The sequence below is a fragment of the Mustela lutreola genome, chromosome 10 (genome assembly GCF_030435805.1).
Source record: "Mustela lutreola isolate mMusLut2 chromosome 10, mMusLut2.pri, whole genome shotgun sequence".
Classification (NCBI taxonomy): domain Eukaryota; kingdom Metazoa; phylum Chordata; class Mammalia; order Carnivora; family Mustelidae; genus Mustela; species Mustela lutreola.
In genome coordinates, this window is record NC_081299.1 from 35,591,961 (window position 1) to 35,611,029 (window position 19,069).

A 19,069-nucleotide genomic window follows, 5' to 3' on the forward strand; every position below is an offset into this window, starting at 1 on the left:
GCTCTCTGCTCAGCAGGGAGCCTGCTTCCCTTCCTCTCTCTCTGCCTGTGATCTCTGTCAAATAAATAAATAAAATCTTTTAAAAATAAATAAATAAAGATTTACTGGGGTGCCTGGGTGGCTCAGTAGGTTAAGCCTCTGCCTTCTTCTCTGGTCATGATCTCTCTGCTCAGCGGGGAGCCTACTTCCCTTCCTTTCTCTCTGCCCACTGTCTGTCAAATAAAATCTTAAAAAATAAAAAAAGATTTATTAGATAAATACTAATTATTATTTTAAATTAACTTTATTTATTATAAAGCACGAGTAGGGGGAGGGGCTGAGGGAGAGGGAGAAGCAGGCTCTCTGCTGAGCAAGGAGTGTGATGTGGAGCTCTGTCCCGGGACTCTGAGATCATGACCTGAGCTGAAGGCAGATGCTTAACTGACTGAGCCACCCCAGCACCCCTGGCAGTTGGCTTTAAAAGGAGAGTGGGTTTGGGTTCCTGTAGTTCCTACAATAGTAAAAAATTTCTTCCGAAATCTCTTCAGTAGGGATTCCCCACAATCCGCCCCCCTGCCCTGCACCCCCCTCCCCCTCGCCGCCGTTAGGTACTTGTATAGTCCAGCATCCTGGAGGGGCTACAAAGAAAATGTAAATTAAAACAGGAGAGCAGGGGCTCCTCGGTGGCTCAGTCATTAAGTGGCTGCCTTTGGCTCAGGTCATGGTACCAGAGTCCATGGATTGAGCCCCACATCTGGCTCCCTGCTATGCAGGAAGCCTGCTTCTCTCTCTCCTGCTTCCCTTGCTTGTATTCGCTCTCTTGGTATGTCTCTGTCAAATAAAATCTTTAAGAAATAAAAACAAAACAGGAGAGCCTTCCTATAGAATCGTCTAGAATTTAGAAGTATTATTAAGTGCTGTCCATTTACTTGCTATTCTTTTTCCCTTCATTAGAGAATTATGTCCAAGCTGTGGAGGAGTTCCAGGCTTGCTTAAACCTGCAGGAGCAGTACCTGGAAGCCCACGATCGGCTCCTTGCAGAGACCCACTACCAGCTGGGCTTGGCCTATGGGTACAACTCTCAGTATGACGAGGCAGTGGCACAGTTCAGCAAATCTATTGAAGTCATTGAGAAAAGAATGGGTGAGTGAGCATCAGCTACTTGACGATAAGCTTGACTGGCTCCAGTTCGACAGTATTAGAACAAAATGGATCCTTTGGTGGTAACGGTTACTGATCACTTCAGCCTGTTCTTTGTAGCTGTACTAAGTGAGCAGATGAAGGAGGCTGAAGGATCATCTACTGACTATGAGAAGGAAATTGAGGAGCTGAAGGAACTGCTACCTGAAATTAGAGAGAAGATAGAAGATGCAAAGGAGTCCCAGCGTAGTGGGAATGTAGCTGAATTGGCTCTGAAAGCAACTCTGGTTGGTTTGGTTTCTTTTAAAGTTTTGATAATAGCATGTTCGATACTGTTGGAAGGCATCATGGTATCGTGTTCTATTAGTCTAGGAACCGTGATACGGTTTTCAGGGAGTTGGTGGTTAGAAGGAATGTGAGAATTTATCTAGTTTCCCTATCAAGTAGTATAATGCTTAAGAGAATACACTCTGAAGCCAGACTGGGTTTAAGTTCTGTATCTGCTACTTGTTACGTGCGACCATGGGCATGTTGCTTAATGTTTCTTTGCCTTAGTTGACTCCTCTGTAAAACGGGGATAGTATTTGTATGTTAAAATACTTCTGACAGTACAAATGGTATTTGCTTAACAAATATAAGCTATTACTATCCCCTCTGAGAACTCCTCTGTATAGATAGCAAGATACTGAGCCGCTGCTGGAATGTCAGGGAGCTTTCTACGCCACAGGTGATATGATATGGATGGGTTAATTTAATATTTACACTGTGCCTAAGCCCCCGGTTTGGGGGTGGCAGGTGCAGGTAGAGAGGGTGGATGATACTGCTGGTATGTGGAGGCCCACTAGTATTTGAGGTCTTGGTCAGCTGTTTGGATGGTAGGCACCTGTTGTAGGTGTGTAGGTGACCTGGTGGGTTCTGTCTTGGGACCCACTTGGGTCTGTCCCCTCCCGAACAGGTGGAGAGCTCTACTTCAGGTTTCACTCCTAGTGGAGGAGGCACTTCAGTCTCCATGGTGAGTATTCAGGAGATTTTTGTCACTTAGTATTAGGCCTGTGTGTGTCCTACGTAGTCACACATTGCTAACAGAGTCCTTTTTGTCAAGGTTGCCAGTAGAAAACCAGCAGATGGTGCTTCCTCATCAAATTGTGTGACTGATATCTCCCACCTTGTCAGAAAGAAGGTAAATCTGCATGTGGTCATTTCTATTTTCTTTCTAGTCCGTTTTTTTTTTTTTAAATTGTTGTTGTTGTTTTCCCTCAAATGACACACCAGGAATACATTCCCTAATATTTGGTGAATAAGACATTCACTTGGCAAAGTTGGTGAGGATTTGAATGAAGTTAGTTTTCAGTTGAGTATATTTTCTAACCGTTTTTCCAGGCCTCTTTTGGCCCAGGACTGTCAGGAAAGCTTCTGAGAATTGGTTAGATCAGCTCTTCTTGGGAGGCTGGCAGGTTTTCCTTGATAGTAGTCGTTCAGCGGCAGACCTGCTGGTACTTAAAATCCTGTGGCATCCCATCTTCTGCCTATAATTACAGTTGTTTTTTCCTCTTGTGGGAGACTGTTTCCCGATTCACAAACTTGGGGTTTGGTTACTATTCAGATCTACTCCTCACCCTTCCCCTAGAGAGGCTAGACTGGTATGTTGTGGCTGACCAATTTATTGTATTGAGCACAGGTTGGCGTCTGCTTCCTGTGGCCAAGGGTGAGATGTCGGGATCTTCACACCATGGGGTGGCAGCAGTGGGGGAGAAGAGAAGGGCTTTTTAAGTTTTGCGGTACTTTGGAAAACCTCGGCACATTTGTGAAGCCTTTCCCATTCTATCTTCAGAGGAAACCAGAGGAAGAGAGTCCCCGAAAAGATGATGCAAAGAAAGCCAAACAAGAGCTGGAGGTGAATGGAGGCAGTGGGGATGCCGTCTCCAGTGGAAAAGAAGTTTCAGAAAACATGGAGGAGGAGGTGGGCAATTAAGAGAGCTTGGACTCTTGGATTATGTCCCCTTGTTCTCAGGTGCATGTTCCTCACCTTGAGCCTGTTTGGATTACTCGAATGCAGCCCTCATAGAAACTGTGCAGGAAACTGGTTTTGGAATGTGGGATGTCTCACTGACGAATGGAAGTTATATACATACCACAGGTCCTGCTCTAACGAATGTATGAGAAGGCACTTAATTGGGAAGACCATTGGGTTAGTTCTGCTTGCTCCCTTTCCAAGTGATGTGTGAACATTGGCTCTGTCAGCCCTGTTAGACTTTCGGAAATGGCATTACATTTTGTGGTAATTATCCTGTTAGGAGTGTAGGGAGCAAAGCAGGCTTTAGGAGACCTGTTCACTTTCTCTGCCTACTCGATTGTGTAAGACGGAAGGGCTGAAACTAGGCTCATTTATGCCCAGGCTCCCTATTTATCTTCCAGGCTGAGAATCAGGCTGAAAGCCGGGCAGCAGTGGAGGGGACAGTGGAGGCCGGAGCTACAGTTGAAAGCACTGCATGTTAAAGAGAGGGCGTAGAGCCTTCCTCCTGAGGGAAAGTTTTTGTATATAATGTATTTTTTCACTTTGGGGGGATTCTTTTTGTATAACTTCAATAAAGATTGTAAGCAAAGGTTGAGGCTTTGATGATTTTTTTCTTAAATACTGGCTGACTCTGTGCCTTGGAGCATTCTGGGTCAAAGATACTCACCCTGCCCCTTTCTGTACTGATTGATCTCTGTTGGGAGTTTCCATCCAAGCTCCTATCTAATATGGAGGTGATCAAATCAAGCACAGCCATTGGCCCTTTGTTTTCTAGTGGTGCTACATTTTTCCCATTTTAAATATGAACTCCACTGTCTTGCAAGCCTTAAGTGGTGCTGTCTCTTGGTGGGGGCTACAAAAACAAGACTTGGTAAAGATCTTGCTGTTTGGTGTTGATACTGTTCGGTGGACTTCATGAGCTGATAACTGCCTGAGCCAGACCTTAAGTGATAACTGTTCCCACCTAGTCTCCAGTTGAGGGTCAATCATTCTGGAAAAAGAACTCTGAGGAAAACTTGTGCAGGAGGGGTGGGAGGGGGGAGTGATTGCTGAGGAAAACTAGTGTGCTAACTGTAGAGAATTGAGTATTCTGGTTTGAAAGTGGCTTGAGAGAGAGACTAGACACTTTGGATGTGGTTGGAAGAATTTGTGGGGAGGCTGGCTGGTGGAGTTTTGTTTTCTGTACAGAAAGGCTGAAATATATCTTATAACTTGAATCCAAATTGTTACCCATCTGCAGTTTTGACTTCTCAAATAAAGATGCTAAAAAAATGCTCCTGGTCTGGACTTGTGCTTAAAGATCTTTCAGTGGGATCCTGAACTACCTGAAGCATTTCAGTGTGGCATGTGGGGTTGAAAGGCAGAAATGCCCACCAGTTCTGTCTGCGTAGTCAGGGTGTTGGTGCGCAGGGTACGTGTACTAAAGCCATCCCACTGGGACCTCACTGATGTACAGAGTGCAATGCTAAGTGCTGCCTTTGAGCTACCTCAGCCTTGACCCTTAGTTTAAGAACCTCTTAACGCACAAGTTACTGTATGGATCTGAATTCCAAACTGTGTCTGCCCTACATGACCTAAAGGGATTTGGTAATTCTGACCACCCAGAGGGCTGCTTCACTGCACTAGACAGTAGGTCAGACAGTAGGTAGACAATAGGTCAGAATCTGCCGTTTTGAATAGCCAATGTCAGGCCGTTTTCTAGTTGATATATTGTTTCCTAAAAGATAGCAGAGAAAATGGTTGGAATTTTTCTGGGCTGGTTATGGTAACTCACGGCTTTGACCTTCCTGAAGATAGATGCTCTAGATGCTAAAGTCCTAAGGATTTTAGGCTTTTGACTAAAAGGTTGGCACTGGGTTCTGGCACTGGGACCCAATATCAAATTTCAACCAGATTTTACATGTGACCCTCTATAAGTGTGGAAGGTATGGGAGCTCCTAGTTCAATGGGGACCTTTATAGTCTGGAAGGATTCCCAGAGGATGTCCTGAACGAAGTATGGCAACAAGATGGGCTTTAGCCCCCCTCCCCCAAAAGAATTGATGACATTCCTTTAACAAATTAAAGAATGCCCCCTGCTTTCAAAGAATTTATATTCCAGGCAATACTGAAAATACCCAATATCCATTTAATCCTCACATCCATTTTATAAGAGGAAAACTGATAAAGGCCAAGTATTTGTGGAAGGTGGCAAAGCTATGGTTGGATCTCCTATCTTGAGCTTGTATCTGGTGTTTGCTTCTAGACCCCCTCAGAACGTGGAGTAGTAAAGCTGCAGGTCTGGCAACAAGTCCTAGTTCTGAGCCTCTAAAGCTACTCGTGCCCACCCACATTCACTGGCGGTGGCGGTCAGAACCGCGATGGGGGCCCAAACCATCTATCCTTGACTCTGCTGCTGAGGGGGCTCTTCAGGAGGAGGGGGGTCAACAAAGCCAGCTTTTGGGGCAAGGAAGCTTGCTTCCAGTGAAGGTGAGCTGGACATCTGTGGAACAGGGAGAAGTGTATCTTTAGCAAGTGGTTTATATCTTAACTACCTAAGGTAAAACAAGTCAGCCTCACTGTGCAGCTCTGATTTCCTCATCTGTTTACATAGTCTGCCTAACACATGTATGATAGTTAAAGGAGTTAATTCACAGAAATAGCTTGGAACATGCTGGCAACTAACCACACCAATCACACTGTGGTATCCCTAGTGCTAGGTGAGCCCTCACCGGAGGTGGGTACTGGTACTCCTGGGCACTTGCGGGATTGATCTCTGCCAGCGTCTGGACACTTGCATCTCTTGCATTAACCAGTCGCAGAAAGAGCTCAGCCTGACCTACCTGGAGAGAGATGACATGGTACTGCGGCTGTACCTGGAGGGGAGGAGATCCAGTCCTTGTCCTCCACACTTACCTGGGGAATCCCATTCAACTGCCCAAGGCTAAGGCTAGGGTCCAGAGGAAGGGCCCGAAGTGGAAGACGCCAACGGCCACTTAACACCCTTTGCTTCTGGTCAAATAGCACTAGTGAGGCCCAAGCCTTTGGCTGTGGTTCCCTAGTCCATGCCAGCCCCTGCCAGGCCTGTAGCTCACAGACCAGGGATACTGATGCTGAAGGTGGCAGCCTAGAACAACCAACACAAGATGTCAGAAGCCAGAACTGTTCTTTCCTTGGACAGCTCTCAGCCAGTGGCCCTGTATATACATGGGGAAACTCAGCAGGATGTGACAAAAAGCATCAAAAGTCAATCTCCATCTACTGACCTGGGTACAGGCTGCCTGCTGGCAAGGATGGCACAATTGCCCATGGGCCCAGGAGCTGGAGGTGGAGGCAAACAAAGGGCTGGGGGCAATGCTGTGGCTCCTCCTGTGTCCTGTCCATCTCGGGTCAAGCCAGTCATTAGTTGCACCCAAATCCAAGAGGCCTCAAGGCCCCGAAGGAAGTCATAGAAAATGACCAGCCCAGCCCTGAAGAACACAGGTTTCAGCTGCCATCTATACAACCCCCAACTCCTCTGAACCCTATCCCCTCATCCTTGCCCCTCACCCCATCAGTTCCCCAACCCTAGCTCTTCCTAGTGGGTCTGCTTAATCAGAAGATGGCCCAGTGAGGACCAAGTCACAGAGAATGTCAAAGGAGGGAGCAGGCCTCACCCAGGGTCATAGGGCGCAGGGCCCAGAACGTCAGAGGCCGGCAGAAGGAAGTACGGATCCAGACCTAGGTTCTTGGTCATGGTTCCAGGAACCTGCAGCTGTAGGTGGGGGAAGAGTTGACTCCTGCGGAATGCCTCCTTGGTGCCCATGCTTCCCCAACTACACAAAACAGAGCGGCCCTGGCCCCAGCCCCTGGGTCCTCACGGTCTCTTCTGTGCCACTCAATAGGATGCCTGTGGAGTGTGGAAGGGGCGGCAGGGGAGGAGCCACCGGCGGCGGGAGGCGCGGGGGATCTTCCCTCCTTCTCAGGCATGGGCTGGGATTCACCAAAGTTCGAGGCTCCGTAGGCCCTGGGACCGGAGTTAAGAGTAGGGCATGCCTGAGCAGGATGCGGCAAGAACAGAGTTGAGACAAACTTTCCCTGAGAGCCGGACCCACATGCACGGACACCTGGAGATGCACGAGGGCAGGAACCGACAGGGCACAAACGCGCCTCATTCCCCATGCACGGCCCCTCTAACCCCTTCCTCTGCACTCAGCGGGGGAGAGCTAGGTGGTGTAGGACAAGGGTGCTCACTGACCCCAGGACGCAGGGCCTGCACCCCTCTGCATCTGTAAGGCCAGGACTTCTGCCTCCAAGCGCCGGTTTTCGGTTTCCACTACTAGAAGCTCCCCCAGGGTGGCGCCTGCCCCCTTTCCTGCAATGAAAAAGTCCGACCTGCCACCTCCAACCTCTGGTAACCAGCTGTGCAATTCTGAGAATTCCAGCTTTAGGTCTCTATGAACAAGACCGGACTTGTCAGGTAACATTCTAGCCATTGCCACAAAGACCACCCAGGTGTTCCAACTTCAGGTGGTCCCCATGCCAAAGACGCCCCCCCCCCACCCTATCAGTTCAACCGCTCTTTTCTCCTCCCAGAATTAAGACCACCGCTTCGGAGAGGCCCTCCTGTTCACCTCTGCGGGTACGCAACCGCCGCAGCTCCAGTGCTGATGCCTCCGCCTGCAACTGACAGATCTGGCCCAGAACGCCGGGGTTCCGGCCCCCGCCTCGAACGTAGGCCTCCCGCAGGGTCCTAGGGAGGGAGCAGGGGACAAAAATGCAGCACCGTCTATCCAGGACTGATCAGCGCTTCGCCCTTGCCGACCCGGGTCCGGGACCTCACCCGATCTCGGCAGCCAGAGTCCCTGGGTTGGCTCGCAGCACCGAACAACAGAGTTCTGCCTCTCGCAAGGCGCTGAGCCGGGCCCTGGCGCAGGGGTACACGCGCGCTGAGGTGTTGCGGCTCCCGAGACTCGGCCTCCGGAAACTCCGCCCCTTCCCTACCTATTGCCTGCGACCTTCCAGCTGTGTGGGCGCCTGCGCCTCCCGCGTCCCGCCGCGGCTCCGCCCTCAGGTCAGGCCCCGCCCCTCCCCCCGGCCCCGGGCCAGTTCAGCCGCGCTTCGAATTCTCCCGCGCCGGGTCTCACCCGGACTCCGGTTGTAGCTGCTGAACTTGCGCCCCTAGCACTTCCAGAGCTCCCCGCGTTCGCCCGGCTTCTGCCCGGAGTTCTCGAAGCTCCCGCTCCAGACCGAAAAGGCGTGATATTCCGCCTCGGGTCTGGGCCAAACCTTGGAGGCGTTGGCTCAGTTCTGAGGCGTTAAGGGACGGAGTCGCAATGGGTCGGACAAACTCAAAGCCAAGCGGTTGGGGCAGGGAGGGCCCGTTATCCCCCGTCTCTTTCCCTCACCCTCACTGCGTCTCTCCAGGGCCCGGCTCTGTGACTCCCTCTCCGCCACTCGCTTTGCGTGAGTCCCCTGCAGCGCCCGAAGCCGCTCGCTGGGGCTTCCAGCAGCTTCGTGGGTGCGGCCCCCAGTCTGCGCCTCGGTCTGGCTTCGGGGCCCTTCTAATCCCCTGGGGACCTCTGTTATCCAAGGTCGCATTTCCTGAAGGTACAGCCGCAGTGTTCGGGGTAATCTGACCCGTAATCTGCGTGATCTGTAGATTTAGGGAGGATGCTAAAATTTCCAAATGGGGAAAGTCCGGAGTACCTCTTCTGTTAGCTTCTTAAGAGCCAATTTGCTGGCCTCCCGGTCTGGGAGGCCCTGGTGTTCTTGTGGCACTACCTGGCGACAGGACAGGGTGTGGGGTGAAGAAAACTGAGGCTCAGAGTTGCTTGAATACCCACCCACGTGGCCATGGAGGCGGCCCTTTTGAAAGGTGGTCTCTGGGTGTTACCTCTCGGGTCAGACGGCCAATGCAGAAACGCTGAGTGTGAGTGGCCAACAGCGTCCAGGAGCGGAAAACCATGTCACAGGACCCACAGGACAGGAGCCCCGGCTCTCCAGAATCGGAGGCCATGGGATGGGACCCCTTTCCTGACACGCCAGCCAAGACCTGCAAGAGAGAGGACAGAGAGCAGGGGAAAGGGAGAGAAGGATGAAACAAACCCAGAGGCAGAGAGAGTAAAGGCCAAGTTTGCTGCGTTTACATGATTAAGTTTATGTTTGGGGAGGAGACTTAGCTCCCTGGGCAGCAACCACAGGTCTAGGCAGGTCCAGAGCATGGGTGGGGAAAGGCTGATCACCTTTGGGAGGAGCCCCTGGCTTGAAAAAGTGTCACAAAGTCGCTCCACTGCATTATATGAGCATGTGCAAGTCCTTTGACCACATCTTGGTTTCTCTGCTGATATAAAGGGGAACAAACAGCTGCATCCCAGACTAGCTGGGCCCCTCTCACATACTCCCCCTCCCCATCACTGGTTATTCAACAGTGTCTGGCAGGGAAGTATCATTTTGTTCATTCTTGTTCTGCCCAAGTGAACATTACCCAAGTTAGTGTTCTCTGTTCTAGGGAACACCTGGGAGAGGAAGCCTTCTGCCCTTTTAGGCTTTGTTAGGAAACTTGTCTTCCCCCTAGGCTGAAAAGCCTTCCCTCTTACTTCGGCCCTTGGGAAGCAACCACAGCTTTTGCATAACCAAAATCACACCAAGGCTGACAGTTTTTCCCTCATCCCATTCCTGTTTGTTTGGGGTTTTGTCCAGAGAGGGAAGATAATTAGCACAGCCCAAGGAATGAAAGTTCTGGGAGAACACAATGAATCTATCAGATGAGAGAATCAAATATAGAAAGGTAGCCCTTCATTCGAGACAGGGCAGGGGACTTTTGTGCTGATCGGATCTTTGCCACCTCCCCAAATACATGCATCCACCAGCAGGAGCTCTGAGGCCCGTTTCTCCTTTAAGGGAGAAACAAACTCCCTTTTCTAAACAAGACAGGGACTTACGGTAGCAGCCCTCTCACCATGTTAAGGCCAAGGTGTGATCAGCAACAGGTTACAAGTGTTTCAAAGCATGTGATCTCAGCCAGCTTAATTCCAAGCAAGAAAAAGGGCACATTTTTAAGAAATTTGTTCTGTGAAAGCTAGTAAGTGGCAAAGCTCAACCCCAAACAGGCAGGGTATCTCTATCTCAACCAACTTCTTATTTCCAGTTTAATACTTTTGCAACTTAATTCATTTTATAGTATTTCACTGATTCTAAGATGTACTCCCCCCCACCCCCAATTTTAACACTGAAATAGAGACCGACAATAGAGTATCATACCTGGCAAGTTTTCTTTCCTTTTTTTTTTTTTTTTTCTTTTTTTAAAGATTTATTTATGAGAGAAAGAGAGAGAGAGAGATTGGAAAGCGGACTCCTTGCTGCATAAGGAGCTGGACTAAGGCTTGATCCCACAACCCTGAGATCATGACCTGAGCCAAAATCAAGAGTTGGAAGCTTAACCAACTGAGCCACCCAGGGACCCGGCAAGTTTTCTTATTAGTACATAATGCTTCAAAAGATATATTCAATGAAATATGATACAGTTCTTATTGCTCTGTCTCAACCACCATTTCTACATGGACTGCTTGTAACCCCAGCAGAAGAGACTATGTAATTCAGTGTGGTAGATAGGGTCTCTGCCCTCCTAGCCTTTAGAATCTAGCCAATGTCATGTTGGTTTCTCTGCCTCTATCCTTTCTGGAGACACAAGTTAGTTCTCTTTCCAACAAGCAGTCAGGGCTGTTACTCTGCTGGTTGTCTCCCACTAAAGGGCAATCCTAGACCACTATATCCACCAGGGACCATGCCCTGTAGGGATGGCCAGAGTGCCAGTGTCACTGCTTGCTTGCTTTAGCTTCTATCTGTCCGTAAGATTTTGGCCCAAGGCTTCATTTTGAATATAATGGTTTATTCTCTTCCCTACTGGGCTGGGCATTCCCTGCACCCCCAGAGCCTTGCAAAATGCCTGGCTGTACGGGGAGAGCTGGAAAGTGTATGTTGAATGAAAAACTGTGCCTCTTCCACTGGTCACTGCTCAAACCCTTTCCCATGTTCCTGTTTAGCAGGAAAACTGAGGCACAGAACCTTCCTTGTAAATATGCAAACTGGTAAATACCCAGGCAAATGAAAATCAGTTTCAGGAAGGAAACTTGGGTTTCTGATTTTATTACTGATAATTTATTGCACAAATTTTTCTGCATCAAAAAAGTATCCGCTAAAAGGAGAAACAGTGGTGTCTGAATTGAGATTTCCCTCAGACTTCTAGAAGTATTTCCCTCTAAGAATCCACTCCTCTAACTTTAAAGGAAATATACTTCTTACACAAGACAATCCAAACTGATGCAAAATATTTATTCCAAGTTAGTTATTTTATGCAGTAGTTTTCCCCTTCAACAGACTTGTGATAACCACATCTTTTAAATCTGTAAATAATGTTATCAAAATAATCTTAATCTTTGAAATCTCACAAAAATTTATATTTTACAATCCACCCTGAATATCAAGGCTGCAAGAATAACACAACATTTCCTATATCCAAATATTTTACAGCTGTACCCAAAAAAAGGAAAAAAAAAAAAGAAAAGAAAAAAAGAAAACCATGTATGCTTGGTTAAGGGCTAACGTTACCCGAGCAGCCAAAAATAAAATAAAATATCCAAATTATTAGCATTAATTTAATACAATTATAACTTCAATAGTCACTTTGTCATTGACAATGATTGCTTGAGCACAGGGGTGAGTGCCCCAAGGGCTGGTAGTAGAAGCTGTTGCTGCAGACCGGCGTCTCCTCTCTGCACTGCCAGCTCCCACCTGTGCGTCGCCCCATAGATACTGTGTCTGTGTGTGTGTGTGTGTGTATTTAAAAAATCTTTCCCATCACACAAACTTCTATTAAGCAGATAACAGGGAAGAACAACAAAAGCTAAACAAGCCAATTGCTCTTTCTTTGGGATATGACTATTTTCCCTTGTGCATGAAGTATTCAACAACATAAGAAAAGGAAAAGAATGATTTCTTCTGTATACTCCCTAAACACACAAGCTGAGTTTACTGGGTCAGATTTGTGAGGACTTATATGCCTACTTCCAGGCATCGTCATCTGATGTTTCACTGCTACTGGTTTCCGTGTCCGAATCCTCAAACTCTGCTTTACGAGTGCTTCTCCAAGGGGAGAACAGGCCGGAACCACGGCTCTGCAAAAAGCCGTTCTTCCCAAAGCCATTTCTTCTCAGCTGTGGTTAGTAGGAAAAGAAAAAAGAAAACCGTCAAAAACTACACTGGCAGTGGGACCTGGAAAAGGCCTGTACTGAATTCGAGGCAAAATGTAGAAGGGGAGAGCCAGGATTTCTTTTTTCTTTTCTTTTCTTTTTTTTTAAAAAAGACTTTATTTGACAGAGAGAGACACAGCGAGAGAGGGAACATAAGCAGGGGGAGTGGGAGAGGGAGAGGGAGAAGCAGGCTCAGGTCCCAGGACCTGAGCTGAAGGCAGACGCATAATGACTGAGCCAGCCAGGCGCCCCCATCCCAAGATTTGTTATAGCTGTGCTTTTCAAACTTACAGTGCGAATCAGTCATTTACAGATCTTTTTAAACAATGCAGATTCTGATTCAGTAGGTAGGGTTTCAGATTCTCTATTTCTACAAGTTCTCAGGTGATAACAATTGAGAAAAATAGTTTTGAGTAGCAGTGTCTTTATGTCAGCTGTAATTTCTCTTTTTTTCTTTCTTTCTTTTTTTTTTTTTTTTAAAGATTTTATTTATTTATTTGACAGAGAGAAATCACAAGTAGATGGAGAGGCAGGCAGAGAGAGAGAGAGGGAAACAGGCTCCCTGCTGAGCAGAGAGCCCGATGTGGGACTCGATCCCAGGACCCTGAGATCATGACCCGAGCCGAAGGCAGCGGCTTAACCCACTGAGCCACCCAGGCGCCCTGTAATTTCTCTTTACAGGCCTTAATCCTATTGTTATTTGTGCTTTAAATAAAAATCGGAGAAGTAAAAAATGTAAAGAAAATATACCACCAGAATGTAAGCCTCATGAAGTTTGTAACTCCATTTATCTTGTTCATTGCTAAAAATCTCAAGGTCTGGCAGTGTTTCAGAGAAAGAAGCCAACCATTTGTTGGATAATTCAAAGAGGCTGTTTCTTGGTTCTGGCCAGAATATCAAAGGGAAATCACAGGGCTGGAGGTGGGGGAGGGGTGGGGGGATAAACCTGCTTCTGCTTCCCTAGAGACCCAGGGCTCTGCCCATTACTCTGGAACACAGCCTTGTGGTTCTGATAAGGGGGTAGAGCTGCCAGGATGAAAGAACATACTACTTTCTGGAATCTGCTAACTACTGACCTAGTTTTTATATCCACTACCGGTAATCCCTGTTGCCTAAGCAGTGATTCGCTCCTCTGTATTTCTACTATGGCAACTTACTTTATATTTTCTTTTCCAAGGTCTTTCTCTCACACTAAACTGAGGCTCTTTAAGGGCAATGACTGCCCTGTTCCTTTCTCTCCTAATCATTAACAGGTCTCCAGGAAAGGTTTATGACATACCTGTTCCGTCTTCATGTGGAACTCTCTGAGCTCATCCTCTGTGAGGGGGAGGCAATTCTCATCATTTTCAGGATATTCCTGCCATCCCATTGCTTTCAATAATCTAGTAGAGGGAAGTCAGGCAAAAAAAAAAAAAAAAAAAAAAAAAGACGACCTTTAAGTGTTAAGTGGAAAGACCACAACTTTCCAGAGAAAACTTACTTGCCTAGGGGCAATCGTACCCCACTTGGGATTTTTCTTTTCTTCCCAGTGGATAAGTTTTTTTAAAAATTAAATTTATTTACACCAGAGAGAAAGAGAGCGTGTGCACACAGTAGGGAGACAGGAGGAGAGGGAGAGAATCCTCAAGCAGACTCCTTGCTGAGTGTGGAGCCTGACACAGCTCTACTCCAGGACCCCCACCCCTGCCATGTGGGATAAGCTTTAATTATGGCTCCTTAGGTATTTGAATTAAATGAGGGATCTCCACAGTTGCTCTTTATAGGGTATAAGAGCTGCAGAGAGTAGATAAAAGCAGCAGAAATTAAGGCTGCAGGAGAGCCAAAATGTAAAGGGCTCTTTCCGACAAAACAAGACGAAGAAATCTCATTTTTTTTTTTTTTTTAAAGATTTATGCATTTGGGGCGCCTGGGTGGCTTAGTGGGTTAAGCCTCTGCCTTCGGCTTAAATCATAATCTCAGGGTCCTGGGATCAAGCCCCGCATCGGGCTTTCTGTTCAGTGGAGAGGCAGAGCCTCTCTCTGCCTTCTTGTGATCTCTGTCTGTCAAATAAAAAAATAAATCTTAAAAAAAAAAAAAAAAAAAAAAAAAAAAAAAAAAAGATTTATTCATTTGACAGAGAGCAAGCACAAGCAAGGGGAATGGCAGGCAGAAGGGAAGGAAGAAGCAGACTCTCTGCTCAGCAGGGAGCCAGATGGGGGACTCCCAGGACCCTGCCATCATGACCTGAATTGAAGGCAGATGCTTAACCAAATGAGCCACCCAGGTGCTCCAAAATCTCGGTTTGGGGGCACCTCGGTGGCTTAGTCAGTTGAGTGGCCAACTCTTGATTTTAGCTCAGGTCATGATCTCAGGGTCATGTGATCGAGGCCTGCATGGGGTCCAACACTCAGTGGGTTGTCTGCTTGAGATTCTCTCTCCCTCCCTCTGGTCCTCCCCTCAACTCTCTCTCTCTCAAATAAATCTTAAAACAACTCACTTTTGTCTCTAGTAAGCCAATCAGCACATCTCTACATGTACCTAATTTCCCTTTCAACTTCATGGCACTGTGGTCTCTTTCATATTCGTGATCCTGCTGACTTCTAAAGTTCTTCAGGACAGGAACTTCCTTTCAGGAAGGTACTGCCACACATGGCAGGCCCCATCTGCCACCTAGGTGCCCAAACAGCTGGGAGCTCTGTGTTAAAGGCCCTCATTTAAAGAACAAGCTCCGGGCGCCTGGGTGGCTCAGTGGGTTAAGCCGCTGCCTTCGGCTCAGGTCATGATCTCAGGGTCCTGGGATCGAGTCCCGCATCGGGCTCTCTGCTCGGCAGGGAGCCTGTTTCCTCCTCCTCTCTCTCTCTGCCTGCCTCTCTAATCTTTAAAAAATAAAAAAAATAAAAAAAATAAAGAACAACCTCCACCCACGGAGGGGGTCTCATGCCTTATTTTTAAATTTCTTAAAAGATTTTATTTAATTATTTGACAGAGAGAGAGAGACACAGCAAGAGCGGGAACACAAGCAGAGACAGTGGGAGAAGGAGAAGCAGGCTTCCTGCTAAGCAGGGAGCCAGAAGTGGGGCTTGATTGCAGGACTCTAGGATCACGACCTGAGCCGAAGGCAGATCCTTAACCACTGAACCACCCAGGTGACCCTCCCAAGGCCTTTTAAAGGGGTCTGATAAAGGCTCACTTGGGTTAGGAGGGTGGAAGGGCCAGTAAATAGTCCTAGGAAATAGGTTCCCCTCTATAAACTGAATCTGAAACTAAACTACGTGAAAGCCTTGCAGAGGAAAAGTTGTGAAAAAGCTAACCCGTAAAGGAATGCCCAGTAGGCAACAGGCAAGCTGAGGCATAAAGAGAGGACAGGTTATGGTGCCCAAGAACACTTCTCTCTGTAGGTCGACGTCTTAAGGATGTTCAAGCTCCTTACAGGCCATACACAGCATGCCCTGTGATCTGATCTTCACTTACCGATGCTCTGCTTCCAGAGAGTGTGAGAGGACCTCCCCTTCCTCCTCTGCAGGGAGAGTAAGACCATTCTGATGACAGCCTTCCTCTCCGTTTTCCTTTGGTTCAGGTGTGCTGTTGTCCTCCAACTGAAAGAAGGAAAGGACACACTTGGTTCAATGACCCTTTGTGGCAAGATACACAATCTGCAAGATTAAAGAGTCAGAACCGAGTGACGTGCTCTCCAGGGAACTTCAGCGCACAGGTAGTTCCCATTCAAAAATGAGGCCTTGCTCACCGTCCTAGGGCTTCTCAAGCACACCACCTCCTTAGGGAGCCTAACTTCAGGCTGTCAACAGTGGTAAGTGCTACTGGATACGGATTCGGTATCAGTGCTCTTGTCTTCTTCACAATTTGGACTCAAGAACTACTGGGCTCAGCTTTAGAAAGTTCCCCTTTCTAGAGTCCCTTGCAGCTAGGAGTTGCCACTTGACAGCTGGCCAATGTTGGGACTCCTGGAAATTACAGGGTGTGGCTTTTAAGAAAGCATTTTAAGGAGGGACATTTAAAAACTTTTTTTTTTTTGAAGATTTTATTTGACACAGAGAGAAAGAGGAACAGTGAGAGGGAACACAAGTAGGGGGAGTGGGAGAGGGAGAAGCAGACTCCTCACTAAGCAGGGATCCCGATGCAGGACATGATCCCAGAACCCTGGGATCATGACCTGAGCCAAGGGCAGATGCTTAATAACTGAGCCACCCAGGTGGCCCCAATTAGAGACTTTTTTAAAAAAAGTACATATGCAACACAGGAAAACCCTTATGTTGCCCCAAAAAAACCTTATGCTCTTACATCCTCCAGCTTGTCACAGTCTCTGCTCTCTGAGAAGTCTCCATTCCGGTCGTCCTTTAGAGTCTTCAGGAACTCACTCTTCCTGTCGGTAGTTCGGCGGGTGAGCTTGGTCAGGCGAGAGGAGCTGATCTCAATCGGAGGAGTAGTGCTGGAGGGACTCTGGGCAAATACCACAAATAGATTGCTCCTGACAGCAAACAGCAAGAACTGGGCTTCTCTGGGTCACTTCTACATGGTACTGATCTCTAGAATCTGGAAGCCTAATTATCACTCTTTTACCAAAAATAAACTCTCTTTTTCGTTTAAAAAACAGACTTTAGCTTTGCATTTTTTTTCCCCCTTAAAGGTTTTATTTATTTGAGAGAGACAGAGAGAGAACGAGCAGGAGGGAAGAGCAGAGGGAGAGGGAGAAGCAGGCTCCCTGCTGAGCAGGAAGCCCCATGTGGGGCTTGGTCCCAGGACCCTGGGAGCACAGCCTGAGCCCAAGGTGCATGTTTAACCATCTGAGCCACCCAGATGCCCACAGATTTGCAGGGCTCCTGCAGGAGACTCTATGGCTCCTATAGTACCTCTTTGATCTTTCATGCCAGTCTACCACAGGCTGACCCCAGTCTACCACAGAGCAATCACTCCACTCAGCTACGGCCCATCTTCAGAGGCAAATGGGAATCACCAGTAAAGAAAATGACTGAGCTGGGGCACCTGGGTGGCTCAGTGGGTTAAGCCACTGCCTTCAGCTCAGGTCATGATCTCAGGGTCCTGGGATCGAGTCCCGCATCGGGCTCTCTGCTCAGCGGGGAGCCTGCTTCCCCTTCTCTCTCTGCCTGCCTCTCTGCCTACTTGTGATCTCTATCAAATAAATAAATAAAATCTTAAAAAAAAAAATAAAAAAAGAAAGAAATGACTGAGCTAAACACAGCTACAAAGGAAATGCTTTACATGTCACACCATGTACCTTAGTAAATGGGAAATAACAATTTTAGAAAAGGCTGCTTGGCCTTATCTTCACTCACCTCTTTAGGAGAGCTTAAAACTGTGCCCCCAGCCAGTACTACTGGTTTTGTAACAGAGATCGGACTGGAAAAAGCAGACTCCCGGCTAGAGGAAAGGGATCCTGATTTGTGTTCCATTCTGTTAGCTTTCCATGCACTGGGCTACATGGGAATAAAGAACAAATCAGTCAGCACAAGTATGGACACCTCAGCCTGGAAGATCACATAAAGCAAAGAATAAAATGTCATGCAGTAACACGAATTCCTAGAGCTTACCCATTTTAACATGTCTGGGAGGTATGCAACCTCTTTCTGAGGTTAGGCACTTGAAGGAAAAAAGCAGACGGGAACCAGAAGTGTCATGGGATATTAACAGGAATTCTTAAAAAGAGAGCTCTAGTTCAGCTAAGTTTGGGAGATGCTGAGGTGAGTAAACTTCAATGAGTTTCTTTCCTATACATTTATAGTATTTGTGAATGTGAACACATGTGAATTTAAGAGGTAGCATTTCCCAAACTTACTGGACCCTAAAATGCTCCCCTTTTATATTTGTTAACCACGGATGTAATCCTGATTCTTTAAAGAAAAAAGAAAAAAAAAAGGCTATTTTCCAAGAATGTCAATGACAGGAAGCTACTTCTAGGCCAGGGTGGGCAATATAAATGGCTAGACAATTCTGGTTTGGTCCCTTCTTTGCTTGGCTTTGTGTAGTCTAGGCCCATTCTGTCACTCTGGCCCTAATCCCAATTATGACTGGGCACTGTAGTATGACTGGAATGTTTTTTGTTTTTTTCTTAAGATTTAATCTATTTATTTGAGATACAGAGAGAGTGAGAGAATGAGCACACGCAGCCGAAGTGGGAGGGGTAGAGGGAAAGGGAGAGAGAATCTCAAGCAGACTCTGTACTCAGCATGTACCCTGATTCAGGGCTCACTCCCATGACCCTGAGATCACAATGTGAGCAGAAACCAAGAGCTGGATGGTTAATCGACTGTGCCACCCAGGCATACCCCCCTCTCTGAGTCAATCACATTATCTGAGGAGAACAGGAAAGATAAAGCACATCAATGGAGTGAGGCTGAAGCAAGTGAAAAATGTCCATTTTTCCAGAATGAAACAATTAAAACTGAGAAACCGCCAAGAAAACAGAAGGATCTGAATGAAAAGAATTTTTTTGTTGTATTAAAGAGGATACTATAAGCTTCAGGAAAGGAATTAATATAATTGGGGCTTACCAGATGATTGTCATACCATTTTCATTCTTAACCCAATCAGGTATAATTATTAGGTCAACTTTTTTTTTTTTTTTTTTTTAAGATTTTATTTATTTCTTTGACAGCAATCACAAGTAGGTAGAGGTAGGTAGGCAGAGGCTTTAACCCACTTAGCCACCCAAGTGCCCGTAGGTCAATTTTTTTTTTTTTTTTTTAAAGATTTTATTTATTTATTTGACAGAG

The 19,069-nt window shown here is 47.1% G+C and overlaps 2 protein-coding genes across 6 annotated transcripts in view; one reads left to right on the forward strand and one right to left on the reverse strand.

The window, feature by feature from the left end:
- NASP (nuclear autoantigenic sperm protein) overlaps positions 1 to 3,722 on the forward strand; it is a 43,496-nt gene extending 39,774 nt beyond the window's left edge. For both annotated transcript variants that reach the window (XM_059137781.1, XM_059137782.1), the window contains 6 exons: positions 934 to 1,122; positions 1,240 to 1,406; positions 2,075 to 2,131; positions 2,222 to 2,299; positions 2,951 to 3,079; positions 3,535 to 3,722. In XM_059137781.1, the coding sequence (XP_058993764.1) occupies positions 934 to 1,122; positions 1,240 to 1,406; positions 2,075 to 2,131; positions 2,222 to 2,299; positions 2,951 to 3,079; positions 3,535 to 3,615 (701 nt within the window). In that variant the 3' untranslated portion in view covers positions 3,616 to 3,722. The remainder of the gene's footprint in view (positions 1 to 933; positions 1,123 to 1,239; positions 1,407 to 2,074; positions 2,132 to 2,221; positions 2,300 to 2,950; positions 3,080 to 3,534) is intronic.
- Positions 3,723 to 5,240: 1,518 nt separating this feature from the next.
- Positions 5,241 to 19,069, reverse strand: part of LOC131810158 (vasculin-like protein 1) — a 59,884-nt gene continuing 46,055 nt past the window's right edge. The window contains exons 8-24 of one of the 4 annotated variants that reach the window (XM_059137777.1): positions 17,633 to 17,773; positions 16,620 to 16,778; positions 15,792 to 15,916; positions 13,621 to 13,723; positions 8,987 to 9,145; positions 8,800 to 8,907; positions 8,499 to 8,694; positions 8,238 to 8,400; positions 7,934 to 8,017; positions 7,725 to 7,843; positions 7,349 to 7,465; positions 6,972 to 7,117; positions 6,768 to 6,865; positions 6,378 to 6,581; positions 6,028 to 6,238; positions 5,844 to 5,954; positions 5,241 to 5,614 (exon numbers count right to left, since the gene is read on the reverse strand). In XM_059137777.1, coding sequence (XP_058993760.1) covers positions 5,510 to 5,614; positions 5,844 to 5,954; positions 6,028 to 6,238; positions 6,378 to 6,581; positions 6,768 to 6,865; positions 6,972 to 7,117; positions 7,349 to 7,465; positions 7,725 to 7,843; positions 7,934 to 8,017; positions 8,238 to 8,400; positions 8,499 to 8,694; positions 8,800 to 8,907; positions 8,987 to 9,145; positions 13,621 to 13,723; positions 15,792 to 15,916; positions 16,620 to 16,778; positions 17,633 to 17,773 — 2,349 coding nt within the window. In that variant the 3' untranslated portion in view covers positions 5,241 to 5,509. Of the gene's footprint in view, positions 5,615 to 5,843; positions 5,955 to 6,027; positions 6,582 to 6,767; positions 6,866 to 6,971; positions 7,118 to 7,348; positions 7,466 to 7,724; positions 7,844 to 7,933; positions 8,018 to 8,237; positions 8,401 to 8,498; positions 8,695 to 8,799; positions 8,908 to 8,986; positions 9,146 to 11,408; positions 12,306 to 13,620; positions 13,724 to 15,791; positions 15,917 to 16,619; positions 16,779 to 17,632; positions 17,774 to 19,069 lie in introns of those variants that run through there. The other 3 variants (XM_059137779.1, XM_059137778.1, XM_059137780.1) reach the window with 3 other exon arrangements.